The 21722-nt window shown below is 37.0% G+C and overlaps 1 protein-coding gene across 24 annotated transcripts in view; it reads right to left on the reverse strand.

Annotated features, from left to right (window-relative positions):
• PATJ (PATJ crumbs cell polarity complex component) overlaps nt 1-21722 on the reverse strand; it is a 405040-nt gene that overhangs the window by 281146 nt on the left and 102172 nt on the right. For 22 of the 24 annotated variants that reach the window (XM_049696976.1, XM_049696961.1, XM_049696921.1 and 19 more), the window contains 3 exons: nt 11002-11211; nt 7002-7118; nt 4824-5219 (listed from right to left, as the gene is read on the reverse strand). In XM_049696976.1, the coding sequence (XP_049552933.1) occupies nt 4824-5219; nt 7002-7118; nt 11002-11211 (723 nt within the window). The remainder of the gene's footprint in view (nt 1-4823; nt 5220-7001; nt 7119-11001; nt 11212-21722) is intronic. The other 2 variants (XM_049696949.1, XM_049696959.1) reach the window with 2 other exon arrangements.

Below are 21722 nucleotides of genomic sequence, written 5' to 3' on the forward strand. Positions count from 1 at the left end.
AGTGGATTTTTTACCAAAAAAAAAATTGTTTTATAAACATTAATAAGTAGATTTAAATAAACATTCACCAAGGCAGAGGAATAAAAGATCTATCAAGTTAAGCAAGGTCAACAGTTGATACTCATTATGTCCTGGATCATGCTGGATCACAACTTAAATAGCTTCATTGCTGATCTGGAAACACCTAGTGAATTTTCATAGCTCTAAGCCTTTGCTCTGCCCTCCCTGACACTCTTATCTGCCTAGTGAACAACCTGTTCCCCAAACCTAAAACCTACAGGTAAGCACAGTCAAAAGTTATTACACTTTCCTTGTCTTCCTTTTACACACGTCTTTTACGGTTTTCCAAAGTTACAATCTTCCAGAACATACAATTTTCATTGATGTATTTTACTATGATATTTAAAAAGCATTTATATGCATGAAATTAAATGACAATATTATGGTCACCGTAGGCATTTACCTTAACTCATTTAAGGTGAATAACACTATGTTATTCTCTATTGTTGGAAATTTAGGTTGTTCGAAACAAAAAAATGAATTATATTTTTTACAACAGTCCATGTTTTTTCATGGTTATACTGGTCATACTTCAATGATAAGAAAAGGACCTCTCATAAACTGATGTACCAAATACTGCTAGGTTTTATCAAATAGATTATGAATATAATTGAGTATATAACTGTATCAGATACCCAAAGAAGGTTACAGTACAAAGAATTCAACTCAAATATTAAAAAAGAGGTGAGAAAGGAAATATGACTACTTAGTTGCCTAGAATAAAATAAGAAGAACTTATTAGAGAAGGGAGTCAGGAGGAGATGGCAGCCACTGACTACTTAAAAAGAAGAAATTTTACAACAATTTTTGAACTGTCTGGATTCTTTTTTTAAGTGAATGGCAATTATGGAACTGAGGAATAAGAATTGATGCCTAAATCTGAGATTTCAATACAGCGGGTATGAAAGGTTAAATCTTTAGAAAAATCAATTCAGTTTTTTTCTAAATAGAGAAAAAAATAAAAACATAAAATTATTCTCAGGTAACTAATCCTCAGGCAAAAAGAATCAGATATTTTTAAAAAGGGCAAAGGACTTAGACATTTCTCCAAAGGATATTTGAAGATCGCCAATAAGCATATGAAAAGCTGCTCAAGGTCACTAATAGAGAAATACAAATCAAAACCACAGTGAGCTATCACTTCACACCTATTTAAAAAACAGAAAACAAGTGTTGGTGAGCATGTAGAGAAATTAGAAAACTTGTACATTGCCAGCAGAAATGAAAATGGTACAGTGTCTATGGAAAACAGTACAATGATTCCTAAAAAAATTAAACAGAATTACATATGATCTTGCAATTTCACTTCTGGGTGTAAAGCACCCAGAATCTGGTTTTTGAACAAATATTTGTATACCAGTGTCCACAGCAGCATTGTTCACAATAGCCAAAGATAGAAACAGTCCAGATGTCCATCAGCTGATGAATGAGTAAACAAAAGGTGGTATATATACCTTCAGTGGAATGTTATTCAGCCTCAAAAAGTGAGAAAACGCTGACACGATATATGGATGAACCTTGAAGACATCATGCTAAGTGAAATAAGCCAGACACAAAAGGATAAATGTTGTATGATTCCACTTACATGAGGTGCTTTGAGAAGTCAAATTTTGAGAGACAGAAAGTAGAATTGTGGTTGGTTGCCAGAGGAGGAGGGAAGGTGAGAATGAGAAGTTATTGCTTAGTGTGTACAGAGTTTCAATTTGGGAAGATGAAAAAGTTCTGGAGATGGATGGTGGTAATGGTTGTACAATAATGTGAGTGTATTAATGCCACAGGAACTATAAGCCTAAAAATGCTTAAAAGGTCAACTTTATGTAATGTGTATTTTATCACAATTAAAAATAAAGAACCAGATCTATAAATCTTGATGGCTTCACCCTTCAACTAAAATGGAGTAACAGGGTGGTAGAGAATGATAAACTTATAAGTCGTTGGGTATTATTTCCACTCTACAAATATAGCTATATCTGTAACCCAAAATGGATATTACAATGAAGACAGAAGTGATAATTAATGTTCCTCTACCTTTTTGAAGGGCACCCTCTAAATAGAAGAGCATTGGGAATTACATATTTGTAAGGTATTTCACTGTGTTTTTAAAATCCACCCACTCAGGGCTTATTATATTAGATAATAAAGTATCGTCACTGGATCCACCATAATGAGAGAAAGGCAAATAAAGATCCAAGCCCATCCTGATCATGTGGGTAGAGCTGTTACAGGGGATCAGAATATTCCACCCAGAAATATGCCACTTTGGCATAAGGATTATTTTGAACTGAAGAAAAAGAGTGAACTCAGAAAAGCTTTCTATCCTCCCCTGATTCTCAATCACCAGAGACAACTTAGACTCTTCAGCTCAGAGATGGCACTAAGAGAGATGTACATGACAAACCTTACTACAACAATCCTTATCTTCCATCAATTCCCCCCCATATATTTCCCTTCCCACAGTCTGCTGACCCTAAAAGCCCAAATCCCTTTTCCTTTGTCTTGTTACTTCTCTACAAATTCACTGTTCTTTGTTAAGATGCTGTATAAGCCCAAGTTCTAACCCCTCCTTTCAGTGAATCATCACTGAGTTTCTCCTGTGTATATGCATGATGCAGGTGTTAATAAATGGTTTTTCTTTTCTTAATCTGTCTTTTGTCAGTTTAATTTCCAGGGCCTCAGCCAGAAGAACCTAGGAGGGTAGAGGAAAAAGGGTTTTTCCTCCCATACACTGTCATCACTGCTGGGTGTGGGGAAGGGAGGAAAAGAGCTAATGACCATATATCCGGGCAAAACTCTAATTCAAAAAGATACATGAACCCCTATGTTCACAGCAGCACTATTCACAGTAGCCAAGACATGGAAACAACCTAAATGTCTATCAACAGATGAATGGATAGAGAAGATGTGGCATATATATACAATGGAATGTTAGTCAGCCATAAAAAAGAATGAAATAATGCCATCTGCAGCAACATGGATGGACCTAGAGATTATCATACTAAGTGAACTAAGTCAGAAAGAGAAAGACAAATACCGTATGATATCACTTATATGTGGAATCTAAAATATGACACAAATGAACCTATCTACGAAACAGAAACAGAATCACGGACATAGAGAACAGATTCGTGGTTGCCAAAGGGGAGGGGTTTGGGGGAGAGATGGAGTAGAAGGCGGGGGTTAGCAGACATAAGCTTTTATATATAGAATGGGTAAACAACAAGGTCCCACTGTATAGCACAGAGAACTAGAGTCAATATCTTATGATGATATTTTATATTCTTTTCCATAATGGAAAAGAATATTTAAAAAATGTGTATATGGGCTTCCCTGGTGGCGCAGTGGTTGAGAGTCCGCCTGCCGATGCAGGGGACACAGGGTCGTGCCCCGGTCCAGGAAGATCCCACATGCCGCGGAGCGGCTGGGCCCGTGAGCCATGGCCGTGAGCCATGGCCGCTGAGCCTGTGCATCCGGAGCCTGTGCTCCGCAACGGGAGAGGCCACAACAGTGAGAGGCCCGCGTACCGCAAAAAAAAAAAAAAAAAGGACCTATATTTTAGGTTGCCTTATATTGGGGTAAATAGAAAAATTCATTTTTATGGAAGAAAACACCATAACAAGGCAGTATTTATGAATATTCAATAATCTGCAATTACTAACTTGCTCCATATAACTGACTATTGTTTGAGGTCAAGCACTTACAGACATAGGAGTGGGACTGGCAGAAGTAGAAAGAACCAATGTCAGTGGCAACATACCAGGTGATTCAATGTCACCTCTTCCCACATTAGTCACATAATCCCAAATATCTGTTCGCTTGTAGACTGCCCAGAGTCCACTACCAGGGGTAATCCTCTGGGGTTCCTTAAATATATAAATACAGCATCTTGCACAGCAGAGGGACCCACAGGCATTTGCAAAAAGGATAAATGTAGGAAGATCTAAGGGAGGCAAGGAAAAAATCCAGCTCTGTCTGCCTGTGAGAGAGCAAATGAAGGCTACTTTGCACATCACTGCAGGGAAGTTGCTGACTCAGTGAGGAGGGCACCGTACTGCACCTGAATACACTGCTATGTACCCCATACAAAAACTTTCTTTTCATTTGCTTGGAAGTTAATTTGGGGAAAGAAATAAACAAACAAAAATAAAACATTAAAAATATCCCTAATGAAAGATTCCAACTGGTGACCAGTTAACTCTAATTTGATTTTTAAAAAAACTTATTGGTGATTTAATAGCAAGGGCAAACCTATTAAAATATAATGCTTTCCTGCAAAGTTGTCAACAGGTAGTATCACAAATGTAAAGATAATCTTCTAGAGTTCAGTGACTTTCTATTTAGTATCATATATAATACAGAGAACAGTGTGGATAAGCAAGTCAGAAACAACAATAAATCTTTAATCAATTTTGCCTTGATTTTCCTTGACAAATACGTGATGTGAGAAATACAGAGCTGTGTCTCCCTGAGAGAATTTTTTTTTTAAAAATCAAAAATGGCAAAAGAACTCTTCCTTGAAATCGGTAATTAGGAGAAAAACATCACTAAAACATCAAGGTAAAAAAAATAAAACCCACCATAAAAGCAAGGCAACTACAGCTTATTGACTCCAGCCAGAAGTTACATAATACAGAAATGATGAGGTTTACTTAAAGCAACACACTGTATGGTACATTTTGGAAAAAATGATTAATGATGAAAAGATCCATTGAATTTTGTTCAGGGGGAGTCAGGGAGGATGTGGAAGATGTGTTCTAATCCCTTACCATCTTTTCAGTGCTATAGCCACACTGCTGCATCTCCTGGGAATACACGCTCATCATGGACCTGGCTTCTTGAGGCTCAGGCAGTTCACAATCCTGGTACCACTGTGTACCAAAGTGAAGCTCCTTCATGGATGGAACAGGAGCAGCCTCTTGAATGTGAGATGAGGGATACGATTCCATGGACTGAAAGTGGTTTTGATAGAGCTCATATTCTTCATCAACAAGCATTTCTCTTTCTTCACCCATTTCCTGCAATCTAGGCGCCATAAATTCAAGCATTTCCCAGGCCTCCTTACTATCGTCTATCTCTTTTTGTTGGGACTGGAAAGCCTTTCCCAAATCTAGAAATGGCTCATCCACAAGCTCTTCTTTAAAATAGGGCTCATCTCTAAATCCCTGTGAATAAAAATTGTAAAAAAAAAAAAACTTTAAACTACGTCTGTATTAAAGCTGCACCCTACACATTAACTGGAAAATTAACCGCTGACATAACTGCAATGACGGTATTACATGACAATGCATGGTTAACCTTACAGCTCTCCATTACAAATGAGAAGAAATACAATCTCACTGCCACACAAGCCTCAAGCCTCAACCCTGAAAAGAAACAAACGACAAGAGGCAAAAATCTGCCTTTGGCAAGGTGACTGACTAGTCTGAAAGGTTCACTATACATCAACTGCCTTAAAATTTTCAGTCAGAAATAGGAATTTTGTTAAATTGCTACATTGAATATTTAACTCCTGCATCTCATATAAAAACTAATACATAAACGTGGATGCGCTTCATACTATCACTTAAGAAAGCAAAGACTTAAAAGGTCAGGATTTTCAGGTTTATGTAACTAAAAAGAAATTAATGGTTATTTGAATGTCTACAAAACATTCTCTATAAACTGAAGATATGGGGAATATGTCTCAACTACTTTGAGTATGACTCTTTTATAATATACCACTTAATAGAAATTTATTTTCGCATCTGCATTAATAATATAAAACAAAAGGAATGAATACAGTATGCTCTTCAATTAATTCATACTTCACTAATCAGAAAAGCAAGTACATAAAACTGAAGCTAGACAGTCATGCATGAGCAGAAACTCTGTTGAGTTCCTAGGTAACGCTTGAGGAATATATGGATCTGCTGAGCCTTTGACCTAACTCCAAGGCACCTTAGGGTGCTGGGCACAATGAGGCCCAATCCCCGCTAAGGGATCAACGACATTTCCTATTTTAAGTCCTATTCATTAAGTATCAATAAATGCAAATTCCTGAAATGAATCTACTCCTTCCCATTGCTTCCTCACTTGCAGCTAGACATCATTACAGTGACACTTTTAAATTAATATACTATACCAAATACTGTAATCTAGTTATTTCAAAAAAAGAAAAAAAACTGCATTTAGAAGGCATATTTAAACATGTCACACAGTTATGAAACTGTAACAAAAAATGTTTAAACTACAAAAATATAATGGACATTATAGGACTACATATCAGTTTTAGACACTGTCAACAAACTATGTAAAGAATAGCAAAAGACAGTTGTTATCAAGTAAAGCAAAACCATACTCTAACTCAAGAAGCAAAATAAACACAATTCATTTTAAGAATAAAAAGGGAAAAGCTTCAAAATATACTTTCTAATATTAAAGCATAAAGTAAGGTTTGACTAAATAACTCTTTTCTTTAGAAAGTATTCAATAAGAAGCTCTGTATAGCTCTTATTCTACAGCATTTTTTTTTAATGCAGGTCTATTTTCAAAAATATGTTCTACCCTCAAAATTTTAAGAGTATATTAGTGATATAAAATGAGGTACGTTTGTTCTTTGAAAATGCCTTATACCTGGGCTATGTCATTTATGGAGGCAATGTGATACAAGAGAGAAAAGATTTCAGTTTAAAAAAAATTAATAGGGACTTCCCTGGTGGTCCAGGGGTTAAGAATCTGCACTTCCACTGCAGGGGACATGGGTTTGACCCCGGTCAGGGACCTAAGATCCAGCGTGTCACGCACTGCAGCCAAAAATAAATAAATAAATATCTGCGATTAAAAAAATTAATAAGGGGGGGGATTATTTGATTTGTATCTATTTAGCCAAGAAATGAGAGTGAGAACAAGCTTTTGTCTTCTTTATAATAGCAACTGTTTACTTGGGAAATAAATGTACTAAATACCTTGGGTGCTTCAAGTATTAAAGATGAATTTATATCATGAACTGTTCCTGAAATGTCAGTCTTGTCTTCATTATTGTTTGAATGTAAAATATGATTTTCTTCCTCTTTATCACCTTCCTGAAAATAGAAGCACTTTTAATTTTTAATTATTTTAGCATGACTGAAGAACTGTTTTTGTCAACCATGAAACTTTTTTTTTATTGAGTTCTAATTGACATAAAACATTATATTAGTTTTAAGTGTACAACATAATGATTTGGTAGATGTATATGTTGCAAAATAATCACCACGATAAGTTTAGTTAATAACTCAAATTTCAAATATACAATACAGTGTTGTTAACTATAGTCACCATGCTATACCTTACATCCTTAGGACTTATAACTGGAGATTTGTATCTTTTGACCACCTTCACCTATTTTGCCCACCCCCAGCCCCCAACTCTGGCAACCAAAGAAGTACTTTTGTAATGAAGAAAATATCTTAGTTTCAAACGCTTTTCAGATTAATTCTTATCTTTCCATTAAATGCAAGTACACAATAAAATTTATGTAAATTGTTTTATTAGACCAAATTTTTCTTTAATAACCAAAAAAAGCCATGTTCAGGTCAAAGCTTCTCAAACTTTTTATTCTTTTTAGGTATTCCTTAAAGAAAAAATCACTTTCCCAGGAAGAGGCCTTAATATTAAGAAACACCTAAGTTTATACAGGGTGATACTCAAAATATTTAACAATGGTACAGGGTAGCCACTCTCCGTCAGAAGAGGGACAATCATCATGGTTCCTACCAGCTCAGCATCAGTCCCAGGTAATAACACAGCTACAATTTATCAAGTCCTAGCTATGTATCAAAATCTATGGTAATCACTTTTACGTGCTTTGTCTCAGCTTAACCTTTACAGCAATTCTATTAGGTCAGGATTTTTATATTTACATGAAAATAACATCAAATAGATATATATCTCACAGGCACAGGTTTTAGCACTTTAAATATATCAATTCATTTAATATATTTATTAATATATTAATACATATTCTAAGAAGTAGGTGCTCTTATTAACCTCATTTTACAGATGAGTAACACAGGCACAGTAATTTGCTCAAAGGTACATAACTAGCCAGTTACACACCCAGAATGTGAGCCCTGGCTGTCTGGCTCTAGAGCCTGTGATCTCGGCTACCATGATTTGTGATCCCAAGTGGGAGCTGGTGAGGTTAAATAACTGGCCCAAGGACACACAGCTTTGCAAATCACAGAACTAAGCAAAATCCCACAGATGTCTGGCTCAAGAACTCCATTGCCAGCTCTGTCCTGTGGGTTCTGAAGATACAATGGACTTTTTAAAGTCAGTTCACTCATTTTTTATCTGTGACATCTGAGGTGAGTTTGTGGAAAAGAGAAAGTCAAGTCACATTTCTGGTTAACATGAAACTATACAGATAATAACTTTCTACATAAGACTATAATGCAAGATTATAGAATACCTATATTATATAGATAGTATATATCTATATGGTACAAGACTTAATAAAAAATAATTCTATTCTCCTGTTACATATTCATAGTCTTTTTGCTCCAACTTGACTTTGGACCTTCTTATTCATACTCTCTCTCCGGTTCTCCTGAGGACTGAGCAAATGCTCAGCAAACATTAAGTGATGAGATAAGTGGCCACCAACTGGACCATGAGAGAGAGAGACAGAGAAATAGAGAGACCTCAGAGAATATCCATGCATCACTATTTACAGCTCACAGACAGTTTTGCTAAAAGAACCCAGATGTTAAAGAAGGAATTACTTAGAAATTTTTAGTGGAATCATCACTAAGTCTTGAAAGTGACCTTTTCTCGAATTCCTTCACTGGCCTCCCAACTCCCCAGCATCCTGGCAGCCTTCTACTCACTGAGGGAAGCCTAGGCAAAGGTCCACCTCACAATTACTGCATTCCAAAATCCTCTCAGAGCAAGGCTCCAAGGTCCCGAGGTTTGTGCAGCTCTACCTCTGCCAGAAATAGCACAGGAATCCACAGCCAGTTGTTACTAAGTTCTGTTCTTTACACTGCCTGAGACTTCCTTCAATTGCTTCAAAGTAAAGTCACACTGCTTAGGTCCTATAGATCATAAATAGTCGGGACTTTCTCTGGTAACCCAAATAATCAGGTAAATAATCATCAGGGAAAATCTAGACAAAGCTCTTGCCACAATCCAAAATACCAAGATGAGGTCCCATAAAAATATTAAGTTTCCCCTCCTTAATTTGTCCAAAAATCAAACTGGGTATCTCATGGTATATACTGACTATGGCAACACTCACACCCCAAATACACAGTATAAAGTCAAGAACTTGACTTAGCTATGTGCTATATTCCATTTCAAAATGTTTAAAGTATCTGATAGGTGTAATATATAGGCATCTTGATGTATAATATGTGAAGAATAATAAAGTAATATATGAAGGTCACGTGAGGTTCCCCAATGCAAAAATACTATGTGTAATACATGACTCTATCTATGTCTATAAATGAACATATGTAACAATATCTATATAGACAGATCTCTATCTATATACCTATTTATCTATATGAACACTTGTAGTGTGCTAATATATTTCACAGAATAAAAGAATTTTAGAGTTAAGAAAGATCTTATGAATTCTCTAGTCTTTTTTAGTCTTTTCAGAAATGAAAAAGTAGGCTCAGAAAAGTGCTGTACCTATGATCGAATTACTGGTATAGTGCTTCTCAAAGGGCAAAACTTCTGCATCAGAACTACGCCAGTGACTCACTGAAGAGGCAGATTCCTGAACAGCACACGAGAATCACTAAGTCAGAATCTCCGAGAGTAGGACCTGGGAAACTGCATTTTAACCATCTCCAAGGTGATTCTTATGTCTATCACATATCATTGAATTTGAGACCCACTGGGCTAACTTGTAGCAAAGTTAGAAACAGAGCCCAGATTTCTTGAAATCCAGTCCAACACTCTACTACAACCATGCTATCTGTTTCAGACATGCGTCATGAAACTAAACTGTGACAACAAATTAGAATAGGAACATATAGCATTGTGGCTAAGGGTCTGAAGCCACTCTGCTGAGTTTATATTCCAACTCTCCCCCTTACTAGTTATATTACCTTGCATAAGTTACTCAGCTCTGTGTCTTGACTAACTCAATACATAGTAGTGGTAATAAGAGGATTACCTCCTCTTAAAGTTCCTATGATGACTAAATTAGTGCATGTAAAGAGCTTAAAATACTGAGTGACATATATAAGCACTCAATAATACTTTAATGCCACTTGAAAATTATCATCAAGTATTTTTTTTACATTGGGGAACCTCAATAGCACCATAACTAATAATACTTCAGTCAGAAAGAGTGATCTAGGGAAGTTGCAGGAAAAAAGAAAAAGAAAAACAAACAGTGATCTGACATAGCACATGAGATTAAACAATAAGATGACTTCAGGATGGCTTGACCATATCGGAGTTTAGATGCTAGGGGTTACAAGGCACATTGATGGTCAGAAAAGCATATTAAAATCTTACTGAGATATGGTTAACTAGATTTCAACTTACCAAGCCATCTCGACATCATGCCCAAATGAAAGTTAAAACGCATAAATATACTTATTTTAATTTATAACATAAGGAATGTAATGAGAACTTAGAAGTCTGTGTTAAAAGTATAAAGATAAAAGTAGTAACAGTAGGACTAGTAATGTTGGCAGCTAGCACTGATGTAGTAATGTGCTAATAAGCACTTAACAAATATCATCTTTAATCCTCAAAATCCTATGGGGTAGACATTTTTTTTCTGAAAATTAAGTCAAGGACGTTAAGAAACTTGCACAGACACATGTATAGTAAGCAGTGGAACAGGGATTCGAAGCCAGGTGTATTTGTCTGCAAAATCCATGTTCTTAAATACTGATATTATCAATATCCTATAATGATATAGTATTATCATTTCCTATATTAACGAAATTCGACACTTACCACCAAAGGCTTACAGATGCCAAGGTGTACAATGCCTGGTGGCACAGCTTTCAACACTTCCACAGCTTCAGCAAGTGTGGTGTTGTCCAAACAGTATTCATTGACTGAGACCAGGCGGTCTCCAGGTAATAGTTCTCTGCCTCTTTCTGCCACACCATCTGCCACCAGGGAGCGAATCACAATCACTGATCTTGTGGGATCCAAGGGGTCCTAAGGATCAAGCAAAAAAGAAAGATGAGTCAGTTCCCTAAAAACAAATATATAGCCTTAAGACAAGTATATGGACAGTTATACCTCAGCGATATTGTGGGTTTGGTTCCAGACAACTACAATAAAGCGAATATCACAATAAAGTGAGTCACATAAGTTTTTTGGTTTCCCCAGTGCATATAACAGTTATGTTTACACTATACTGTAGTCTACAAAGTGTGCAATAATAACATTATGTCTAAAAAAACAATGTCATACCTTAATTTAAAAATACCTTATTACTAAAAAATGCTAACCATCATCTAATGACACAGGGTTGCTGCAAACCTTCAATCTGTAAAAAAATGCAATATCTGCGAAGTGCAAATAAAGCTAATCACAATAGAAAAGGGTATGTCTGACTCATGAATCTCATTTGACTATTTACTTTATGTGTCCAGTATTCTGGTAGTATTCTTCCAAAAACAAAATCTATTAAAATATCACTCTAGGGCTTCCCTGGTGGCGCAGTGGTTGAGAGTCCGCCTGCCAATGCAGCGGACACGGGTTCGTGCCCCGGTGCGGGAAGATCCCACATGCCGCGGAGCGGCTGGGCCCATAAGCCATGGCCGCTGAGCCTGCGCGTCCGGAGGCTGTGCTCCGCAACGGGAGAGGCTGTAACAGTGAGAGGCCCGCGTACCACAAAAAAAAAAAAAAAAAAAAATTACTCTATACATCCACACAAATATCAGCTTGTATGAAGATAAAGACATAACCTTAACAACTTCAGTTGCATGTCTGAGTGCTCAATACATATAAATTTCTTTTTTAAAGTTTTGATGATCGATATTTTGTTGGACCACAAGAGATCTGGGGAGAGTTGGAAAAGAATCTCTGACATCCTTAAGCATAGTCATACTATGGACCAAAGACAAGCCCATCTATTATTGCGCTTGGGCAATAAGTAGGCTCCAAAAGCAGTGTACGATAGGAAATGATACTGCATTCTTAGGCATTTCACCTGTATAAAATCTTCTTGCTAAATCACTTAAGTTCCAAAAAGACATGGAAACCATGGCATATACCACTGCCTTTAAAAAGTATGTTTAAAAATAACATAACCTAAAATTATGACATGGTATAGGTACCCCTAGGTGAGAATTATTCTAATACAGAGGAACTGAGTATTAATTCATGAACAAAATCATTGTGCAAATCCCTCTCACCCACTGGGAGGGCCCCATATTTCTCTTCATTAAGCACGGAAGATAACACTGACACTCTATAAATACATTTGGCTAATAAAAACCAATTTATAGCCACACTATTATTTTTTATTTTATTCACCAAACACTGATATATAGCACTTACGATGTGTCAGGCTCTGTTCTAAGTGCTTGACAATCAGTAATTCAGCTAATCCTTACAACAAATTCCAGGATGTGGGTAGATTTATTGTCTGTATTTTACAAATGAGGAAGCTGAAGGTCAGAAAGTTAAGGAAACTTGCCAAGATCACCCAGCTGGTGAGTGGCAGAGCCAGGATTCAAACTCAGTCTGGCTCCTAAGCCCTCCTCTTAACCATTGTGCTCTGCACCATAATAATAATCAGAACAAATTGGAAATAAAGAGTTATGAATGGAAAAGAAACATCCATGTGGAAATGTTATGGTTGAGTAGAATCTCTTATTTGTCCTAATGGTGGAGGTATATGATACAATTACTAAACCTCAAACTTCGTAAGGGAGAGAAAAAAAATAAATCTCACCCTTAACGTCACTCGCTTGGTTTGTCTATTTTGCTCCTACTGTTTCATTATGTACATACTGTTCCATAAAGGCAAAATGTAGTAGCATGAGATTCTACTACTGTTAGTTTCTATTAAACCCTTCCTGAGAAAGTAGAAACTACCACGTTTTGTGTTAGAATGGTAAGACGTTGGAATTAGTAAAGTGAGAATTTGCCAAGTTCCAGGCTATGTCTGTTTGAAGTGGCTGATGGTTCTTTTGAAGGTTTCTGCTGCAGTTTTCTATACCTCTATGTTGTAGACATCAAGGCTTATTTTCAATACTGCATGGAATCTTAACCAAATATACCATATTTAAATCAACAAAGGCTATAGAGCAAATTCCTTGAAAAATGCCTTCAAACAACTTATTTTACTTTCCTTAGCTAAATCTTGCTTTTCCACTACCAAGTCAAGAGATTCTTGGTAAATTTCTAACATGCTCTGTTGTAATAACACCACATACTAATAAAGAGGATTGAAAGTAAAAACAGTCATGGGAACTCACTAATAAAGTACCGTGTTAAACTATAATTACACCAATATTTTCAAGTAGAGGGAGCTATTGCATAGGAAGAGAACAATAAGGGACCCCCCCCCCAAAAAAAAAAGAGTACAGTGGGATATCAGCAGCGATCAGTGCAGTAATATAAAAGAGCTGTCTATTTTGTCACCAGCAACCATGAATCACAACACACTTTTTCATTCTGAAATATGAAACCATTACATTTGAAGTTTGACACACTAATAAATAAGCTGTACAATTATGTCCTTCATTTAGGCTGTCAGGTTCTGATGGAAGGCTTTTTTATTGGGGGGGAAGGGAAACTATAAAATAGCTTATTCCCTTCATGAAATACACAGAAAGCAGCTAGCATTACTTCATATTAGTAATTACTAAACTTTCTTAGAGAAAACTGCAACAGTGAAATACACCAAAAGCAAATAAATGATTTCACTGGGTGGGTGTGAGCCATCTCTGCAGTTTCATATAACACCGAAGCAAAAAGTACTATTTTTTACCCAAATAAATAGTGAATTGGTTTTCAAAATGCAACCAGTTGAAATGATAATTAGAAACATTTCGAAGAAAGATTACCAGGAAATAATGGAAATAGAAAATAGATTAATAGATTTCCCTTATTATAGAAAAATCATGGTGAGCATTTATTTATACAAAATGCAACCTTCTTTAGACCACAAACTAGTACCAGGTGTGCCTGCTTACTAAAATGTATTCAGGCTTGGGCTTCCTAGTTATTCTAAACACTAAATCCAATCTACCATCCCTTTTCCTGGAGGAAAGAAGCCAACGGCCGCTTCTTTGTCACTTAAAAAAAGACAAACCACCCACTACTGAAGATACCCCATTATGGATAATTACCACTGCATTTTCTATGATGACTTTTCTGACCAGGTAATCTCTCACGTAGCTAAATGGAGTTGCTTTAATGAGTAACCGTCATTTCCTTTCATGGTCGTCACATGTAGTAGCCACCCTATGGAAGAACAGCAGCTGCTACTGCCTACCAGGGCGGCTACTATTCTTGAGGCTTTGCCACATACAACATACTTAAAAACCAGGCTGCTTCTCATCAGAAAAGTCTGTTTTCTGAAAATGTAGTCTATAATATCATACCCATGTTAAATCCAACAAAATGTTATAAAGATATTTCTCGAGACCTCTACCCAACTTCTAGACCCTATCCAGATTTTTACAAGTCCCCATCAGTTTTTATCAACTTTTACCATAATTTTAAAATCTCTAATTTTTCTTGTTTTGGTAAACAACACTGTAAGGAACATTGTATTCAAGAATCAAGATGTTGTTTTAGACTAAACAGCCAACAGGGGGTACTAAATACCAACCACAGAACACAAGATATATCATCTTTTACTATTCAAGCCATTCTCCTCTTCTGAAAGATGTTTTTTCCTATTTATTCAAAATCCTTATATTCTTACACATGTTCTAACAGTATCCTGTATGTCTGCTTTAACTCAACCATTTATGAAAGTCATTCCCTATAGCTCTTAAAAACTCCTACAATCAATTAGGCACGGTCAACTTTCATCAGAATGCTACGTGGGAAGACAGGAGCTCTAAACCTGAATTCTCCTCGCTACTTAGCTATGAAATCCGAAGAGAACCAATCGAACTGCTCTGTCTCACAGGTGAATAAAGTGCCTGAAGAAAAGCTCATATGAGGATTTTTGAGGTCTCTTGAAGTGATACTAATGTTTGATAGTTATTATAAACACAGGAAGTTTCAATGTTGGGGGAAATCCAAGGTGACAAACAGACTTCTCTCCTCCCATAGTCCCTGAGTGGCACTGCCATACACCCAAGCACTCACTCGCTCTCTCTCACCTTTTCACTGGGTTGCTGGCTAAGGCATGTCAACTGCCCTTCTGTCTCTTCTATCCGATCCTTTCTCTCCATTCCTGCCTCATTATTTCTCTCCTATGCAACTGCTTCAGTCTTCCCAAAGGTCTACCTGTCTCCAATCTTACCCTCTTCAGTCTATTGTCTACAGAGAGAAAATAATGATTTTTAAAGATAAAAATGGGATTGCAATTCCTCCCCTGCATAAAATATTTCAGTGACACCCACTGCCTTCACGATAAAGTGCTCTTTGGCAGAAAAATTCCTTCAGATCTGCAGTTTAGTCTCATCTCCCCTTGCTCTTCCCACATGTACCACTGCTCACCCCCAATCTGCCCCACACATTGTCCCAACAATCCAGAACTACTGAAGTTCAGGACTGTGGAAGGCTTTGGTATGCTTCACGATAGTCTACAAACCATTCCATCTGCCAGGAATGTTCTTCCTGCCACTTATCTGTATCTTTGCCACCAGAGTCAACTCACATGTTTCCTCCAATGAGAAGTTTTCCCTCACTTCCCGAAGAAGACTCAAGCACTTCCTACTCTGTGGTTATCTCTAAACCTAAAAAAAGACCTTCCATTATAGCATTTGTCATAATATAGTTTCCTCACTGTCCTTGACCTTTTAGAATAAGTTAGGCCCTCCTGCTAGATGTATACACAGCAATGTTGCATTTTTCCTATTACAACTCTTTTGACATTCTACTGAAATTATTTTAACCATCTTCCCTACTAAAACTAAGCTTCATGAGAGCAAGGATATGTTTGCTTATTTGCTACTTTATTTCCAGGGCCGACTACAGTGCCTGCCACAGAGAAGGGACTGAATAATAGCTGAAATATCAAATGACTGAATCTATTCAGGTTCTCTCTCCTTGCTGGACTATAAGTACAGCTATAAGGCAAAGGCTACATCCCATCATATGTGAATAACAACAACAACTGTTAACACTTACTGAGGTCTTGCCATGCCAGGCATGATCTAAATATCTTATTTCATTGAACCTATTTAATTAATCCTCACACCAACATGAGGTAGGTTCCATTATTATCCCTAATTTCCAGATGAGAAAACTAAGGCAGAGGAAAATTAAATAACTTAACCAAAACACACAGTTGATAAGTAGTACAACCAGAATTTAAACCAGCCAGTTAAGCCCCAGAGTTCATGCTGTTAGCCACTATGTCATGCAGCTTCTTAAGGTATTTGCTAAATGAATGAATGTTGAAAGAAGGCAAATTGTTAGAATATATATTTATTACCTTGCCAAAGTGTATAAAACTGAGTCCCTAAAGTACCACACTTGGCCACTAGAGGTTTATATGTTGGTACCTAGTTGATGAAAGTTAGAACAGAATGTGCAGCGTGCCTCCATGGACAGCTAAAACATGCATTTGTTTGCCAGGTTTTAATTTACACTTAACGTTCTCAAGAATCCATTCCTTTGGTGTCCTTTAGACACCTTCACATGAACACATACAAACATGTGACAATCCTTATTCCCAAATGGATGGAATTCAAAGTTCAGAAGTGTCTATAAAATGTATTATATGAATATTTGTGTACATTCCCACAGACCAAAGAGACGAGGGTTCACATAAACTAAAGCACGGTACAGCGGTGTCACCTGGGGCAGAGAGGTGGTTCAATTGAAACTGGGCTCTCTCAGAGGCAAGGATATCAACCAGAAGACGTAGAGAGCTCTAGTCTCAAAGCTGCTCCAAAACTAAAACTACAAATACAGGTAAGCAACCATGGCAAACTCAGTGGAAAGGCATGAAGCAGAAAGTGCTACATAAAGAGGAGACAGAGGAAATGAAGTGCTCACATTTAATAAACTGGCCAATGCCTCAGTAAAAGGCATTTTTTAAAATAAGAGGAATATGAGACATACACCAAGGACAATTCTGACATTCAACATTTATATGTTTGCAGTATTACTCCAATAAAGGAAAACAAAAATCAAGGTGTTACAAGGACTTGACTACATGATTCAAAATAAAGGATAACTGGGACTTCCCTGGCGGTCCGGTGGTTAAGACTCCACGCTTCCACTACAGGGGGTGTGGGTTCAATCCCTGGTCAGGGAACTAAGATCCCGCATGCCACATGGCACAGCCAAAAAATAAAAATAAAGATAAAAAATTTTTAAAACTAAAATTTAAAAAAATAAAGACAAACAAAAAAATAAAATAAAGAATAACTTTTGGGTTGTTCTTGTTTTAAAAATCTATTCTATCACCCAAACTTTTAAAAACATTAAATAATGGAATAAGAGGACTTCCCTGGTGGCGCAGTGGTTAAGAATCCACCTGCCAACGCAGGGGACACGGGTTCGATCCCTGGTCCAGGAAGATCCCACATGCCTCGGAGCAACTAAGCCCATGCGCCACAACTACTGAGCCTGCACTCTAGAGTCCACAAGCCACAACTACTGAAGCCCAAGTGCCAAGAGCCCATGCTCCGCAACAAGAGAAGCCACCACAATGAGAAACCCGTGTACCACAACGAAGAGAAGTCCCTGCCTGCAGCAACTAGAGAAAGCCCACACGCAACAATGAAGACCCAATGCAGCCAAAAAAAAATTTTTAATAAATTAATTAAATTTTTAAAAAGGCTTATTTTCACTTTAAAAAAAATAATGGAATAAGAATGTAGTGACCACAATGGCAAAGAGATGGCAATAGTTTATTTCAGATAAAAACTTGGGTACAAATTATTTACCTTTGATAATGTTGACACTTATTGACAAGTGAGTACAATAAAACAAAGTTGGCCTACAGTAAACTCATGAGAGGAAATACGATTCATTCATACAGCCTTAATTCTATGTCATTAAGGTTCTGTGCTGTTAGACAGCTCACCACACCAAAATACCTGCTCTCCTGTATCGCAGGAGTCCTTCCCCAAAGTGAAATGATTCCAAAGAATGACTAGAAAAACAACTTAAAACAACTGTGAAACAGAAAGCGCTCTACAAATCAGATCTCCTAACCAATGAATTCAATGTTGTGGTGACATTAGTACAGAACTGGGCTACTGAGCTTCACTCCACAAACAGTTATTCACATTAGTGTGAGGAATTATGTTTCAAAGATAATTTGAAAGATGTACATAAATTTCTGGACAACATGAGGCAGCTAGCACATACTATTTGATAAGAGAATGGCTCCAACTGAACAATGGTCAACTGAGAGAAAACTATGAAAGCAGCAAAGAGCCCAATATAACAAAACTTACCATTTTAACCATGTATTTTTGAATTTTATTTTATTTTTTATACAGCAGGTTCTTATTACATTTTAACCATTTTTAAGCGTACAGTTCAGTGGCAAGTACATTCACATTGTTGTACTACCGTCACCACTTTTTTTTTTTTTTTTTTTTGGCTGCGCTGCACAGCTTGCGGGATCTTAGTTCCCCGACCAGGGATTGAACCCAGGCCACCGCAGAGAAAGCGCCAAGTCCTAACTGCTGGACTGCCAGGGAATTCCCCCATTTCACTATTCATCTGCAGAAATTTTTCATCCTCCCATACTGAAACTCTGTATTCATTAAGTGAGTCCCCATTTCCCCCCAACGACTATTTTGCTTTCTGTCTCTATGAATTTGTTCTAGGTTTGAAGAGTATACTCTTAAATGTGGCAATTACTTTTTGAACTAAAGAGTAGTAAGTTAAAATCTAAATGAATTAACAGCTAAATAATTTTTAAAATAAGATCCCAAGGAAGTTACTGAAATGGAGAGCACAGAAAGAAACCATTAAGTTTAAAAGGGAGACAGCTAGCTATTTCATCCTGGAGGTAGGCAGAAGAAGGAATTGAGTACAAAGAAGAGCAAAGCAAATGTTCTTTTACACACACACACACAGAGACGTACACATCTTAAGGAAAAAACAATGATCTGCAGAAGGACTGATGCACAGCTGGCATGAATTAAAATGTCCACTGTGAACGATGTCAGTCAGAAAACAGGAATCCAAAGATTTTTCTAAAAAGAAGAAAATATACATAAGAGAGAGAGACAAGGAAGACAGCCATTCAATCCACTAGTGGTAGGATGGGTGTCGATTAGAAGTCAAGGAACAAGTTTTGAGCCCCCAGCCTGACTCTGTACAGTTTCACAAGTTCTTCATTTTTCTGAGTCAGTTTCTTCAGTTGTAAAATGAGAAAGTTGGATACATGACAGTTGTGATCTGTTCCCCTAACTCCAAAATTCTGTAACTAAATTTGACAGAGTATCTTGAGTCAAATTTGTCATTAATTTCTACCAAAACATTCACAAAACCACTATAAAAAGTAGGGAATGACAGAAGTTAATTCAAAACACAGCATCAGCAATGAAAAAGACTACACTTTGGTCACAAACATGGTATAATTTTAGTTAGTGATGTCTTTTAAGAACTCATAAAAATGCCACTAACTACACAGTATCTAACTTCTGAGTATTCTACCATCAAAACAAAAGATATTACAAAATATATACATGTACTCTTTTTCATGAAAGGAATATTAAAACAACTTTTTTTTGCCATTTTTAGACAGCAACAAAGACAAGTCAGAGACTATTACTTGAATTTAAATCACTAGAATAGTTCTGGTTTAAGAATGCAGGATGTAATTATTTATACTAAAACACCATCTTCTGATTTGACCAACAAGCTAAGCATTTACTTTTAGGAAAGAGAAATAAATGTATTTATAGTGAATGCAAGGCAATAAGTAAATGATTCTAATGAATAATGACTAAGCTATCTTATCAGAATCTAACCCCATTTTTTACTATTTTATAATATAGCCAAGTTTTACACAAATCATACCAAGTACCACAACACCATCACGTTCAAAGTAAGTGCCCACAAAATACTTTCAGTGCACTCAAGATAAATTGAACTGATATGGTTCCTGGCTCCTTGTGTCTTATTACTTCCTTAATACTATCAGACATTAAGAATAGATTTTTCCACACATCATACATAGAATGAAACAGTCTCTGAGTAGCACAGTAAGTACAGCACACAAGACAATTAAAGGTGCAATGGAGGGCTTTCCTGGTGGCACAGTGGTTAAGAACCCACCTGCCAATGCAGGGGACACAGGCTCGAGCCCTGGTCCGGGAAGATCCCACATGCCGTGGAGCAACTAAGCCCATGCCACAACTACTGAGCCTGTGCTTTAGAGCCCACGAGCCACAACTACTGAGCCCACATGCCACAACTACTGAAGCCTGCACGCCTAGAGCCCGTGCTCCACAACGAGAGAAGCCACTACAATGAGAAGCCTGCACACCACAACAGAGTACCCCCGCTCGCCGCAACTAGAAAAGCCCATGCACAGCAATGAAGACCCAACACAGCCAAAAATAAATAAATTTAAATAAATAAAATTTTAAAAGTACAATGGAATAAAAGGTGCACAGAGAAACTTGCTAAAAGATCAAAATATAGTCTAAAATGGAGGAAAAAATACATAAGCTTGCACATAATTTTATTCTGTATAATTTCATACTTTAAAAATCTATTTTAAACATCATAATAATATAATTGGTTCAAGCACAGGCCCACGACTTTCTCTCATCCCCTTCTAGTCTCCTAGTTGACATTCTCCTTGGATACTAAACATTATCTTTGGATGTTTCATCTCCTGAAAATTTTATGTCATGCTGTAATTGTTTACGTACTTACTGTTCACTCCTGGCCCAGGACTTTCGCTAGTTGTGAGGAAAACAAAACAAAACAAACCACACAATTGTCCTTTATCTCAAAGTCCCATCACCTGGCTGAAATGGCTGGGGTTCCATCAGGCTGATGGTAGTACTCAAGGACAAAGTCACACTCTCTATTAAAATTACATTAGTTGAAATGTGAATATACCCAACACGACCAAACTATGCACTTAAAAATTAAGATGGTAAATTCTGTGTTATGTGTATTTTACCCAAAAAAATTGTAAGAAGAAAATGAATTTATAAATAAGAAATATCCCATTATCTTCCAGAAAAAAACTATGTTAGTTGAAAGTTATTATGATGATGCAAGGAAAGTATAGACACACAAAACTTTTAAAAGCTTTTTAAATATTAGTTCTGGAATTTATTTTAATTTTCCAAAGAAATCACTCTCAACTTAAGCTAAACAGTTACAAATACCAGCTGAGCGAGTTCCCTGGTGGCGCAGTGGTTGAGAATCTGCCTGCCAACGCAGGGGACACGGGTTCAAGCCCTGGTCCGGGAAGATCCCACAAGCCACGGAGCAACTGAGCCGGTGTGCCACAACTACTGAGCCTGTGCTCTAGAGCCCGCGAGCCACAGCTACCGAGCCCTTGTGCCACAACTACTGAAGCCTGCGTGCCTAGAACC

Source organism: Orcinus orca, chromosome 1, assembly GCF_937001465.1.
Source record: "Orcinus orca chromosome 1, mOrcOrc1.1, whole genome shotgun sequence".
In the NCBI taxonomy this organism is placed as follows: domain Eukaryota; kingdom Metazoa; phylum Chordata; class Mammalia; order Artiodactyla; family Delphinidae; genus Orcinus; species Orcinus orca.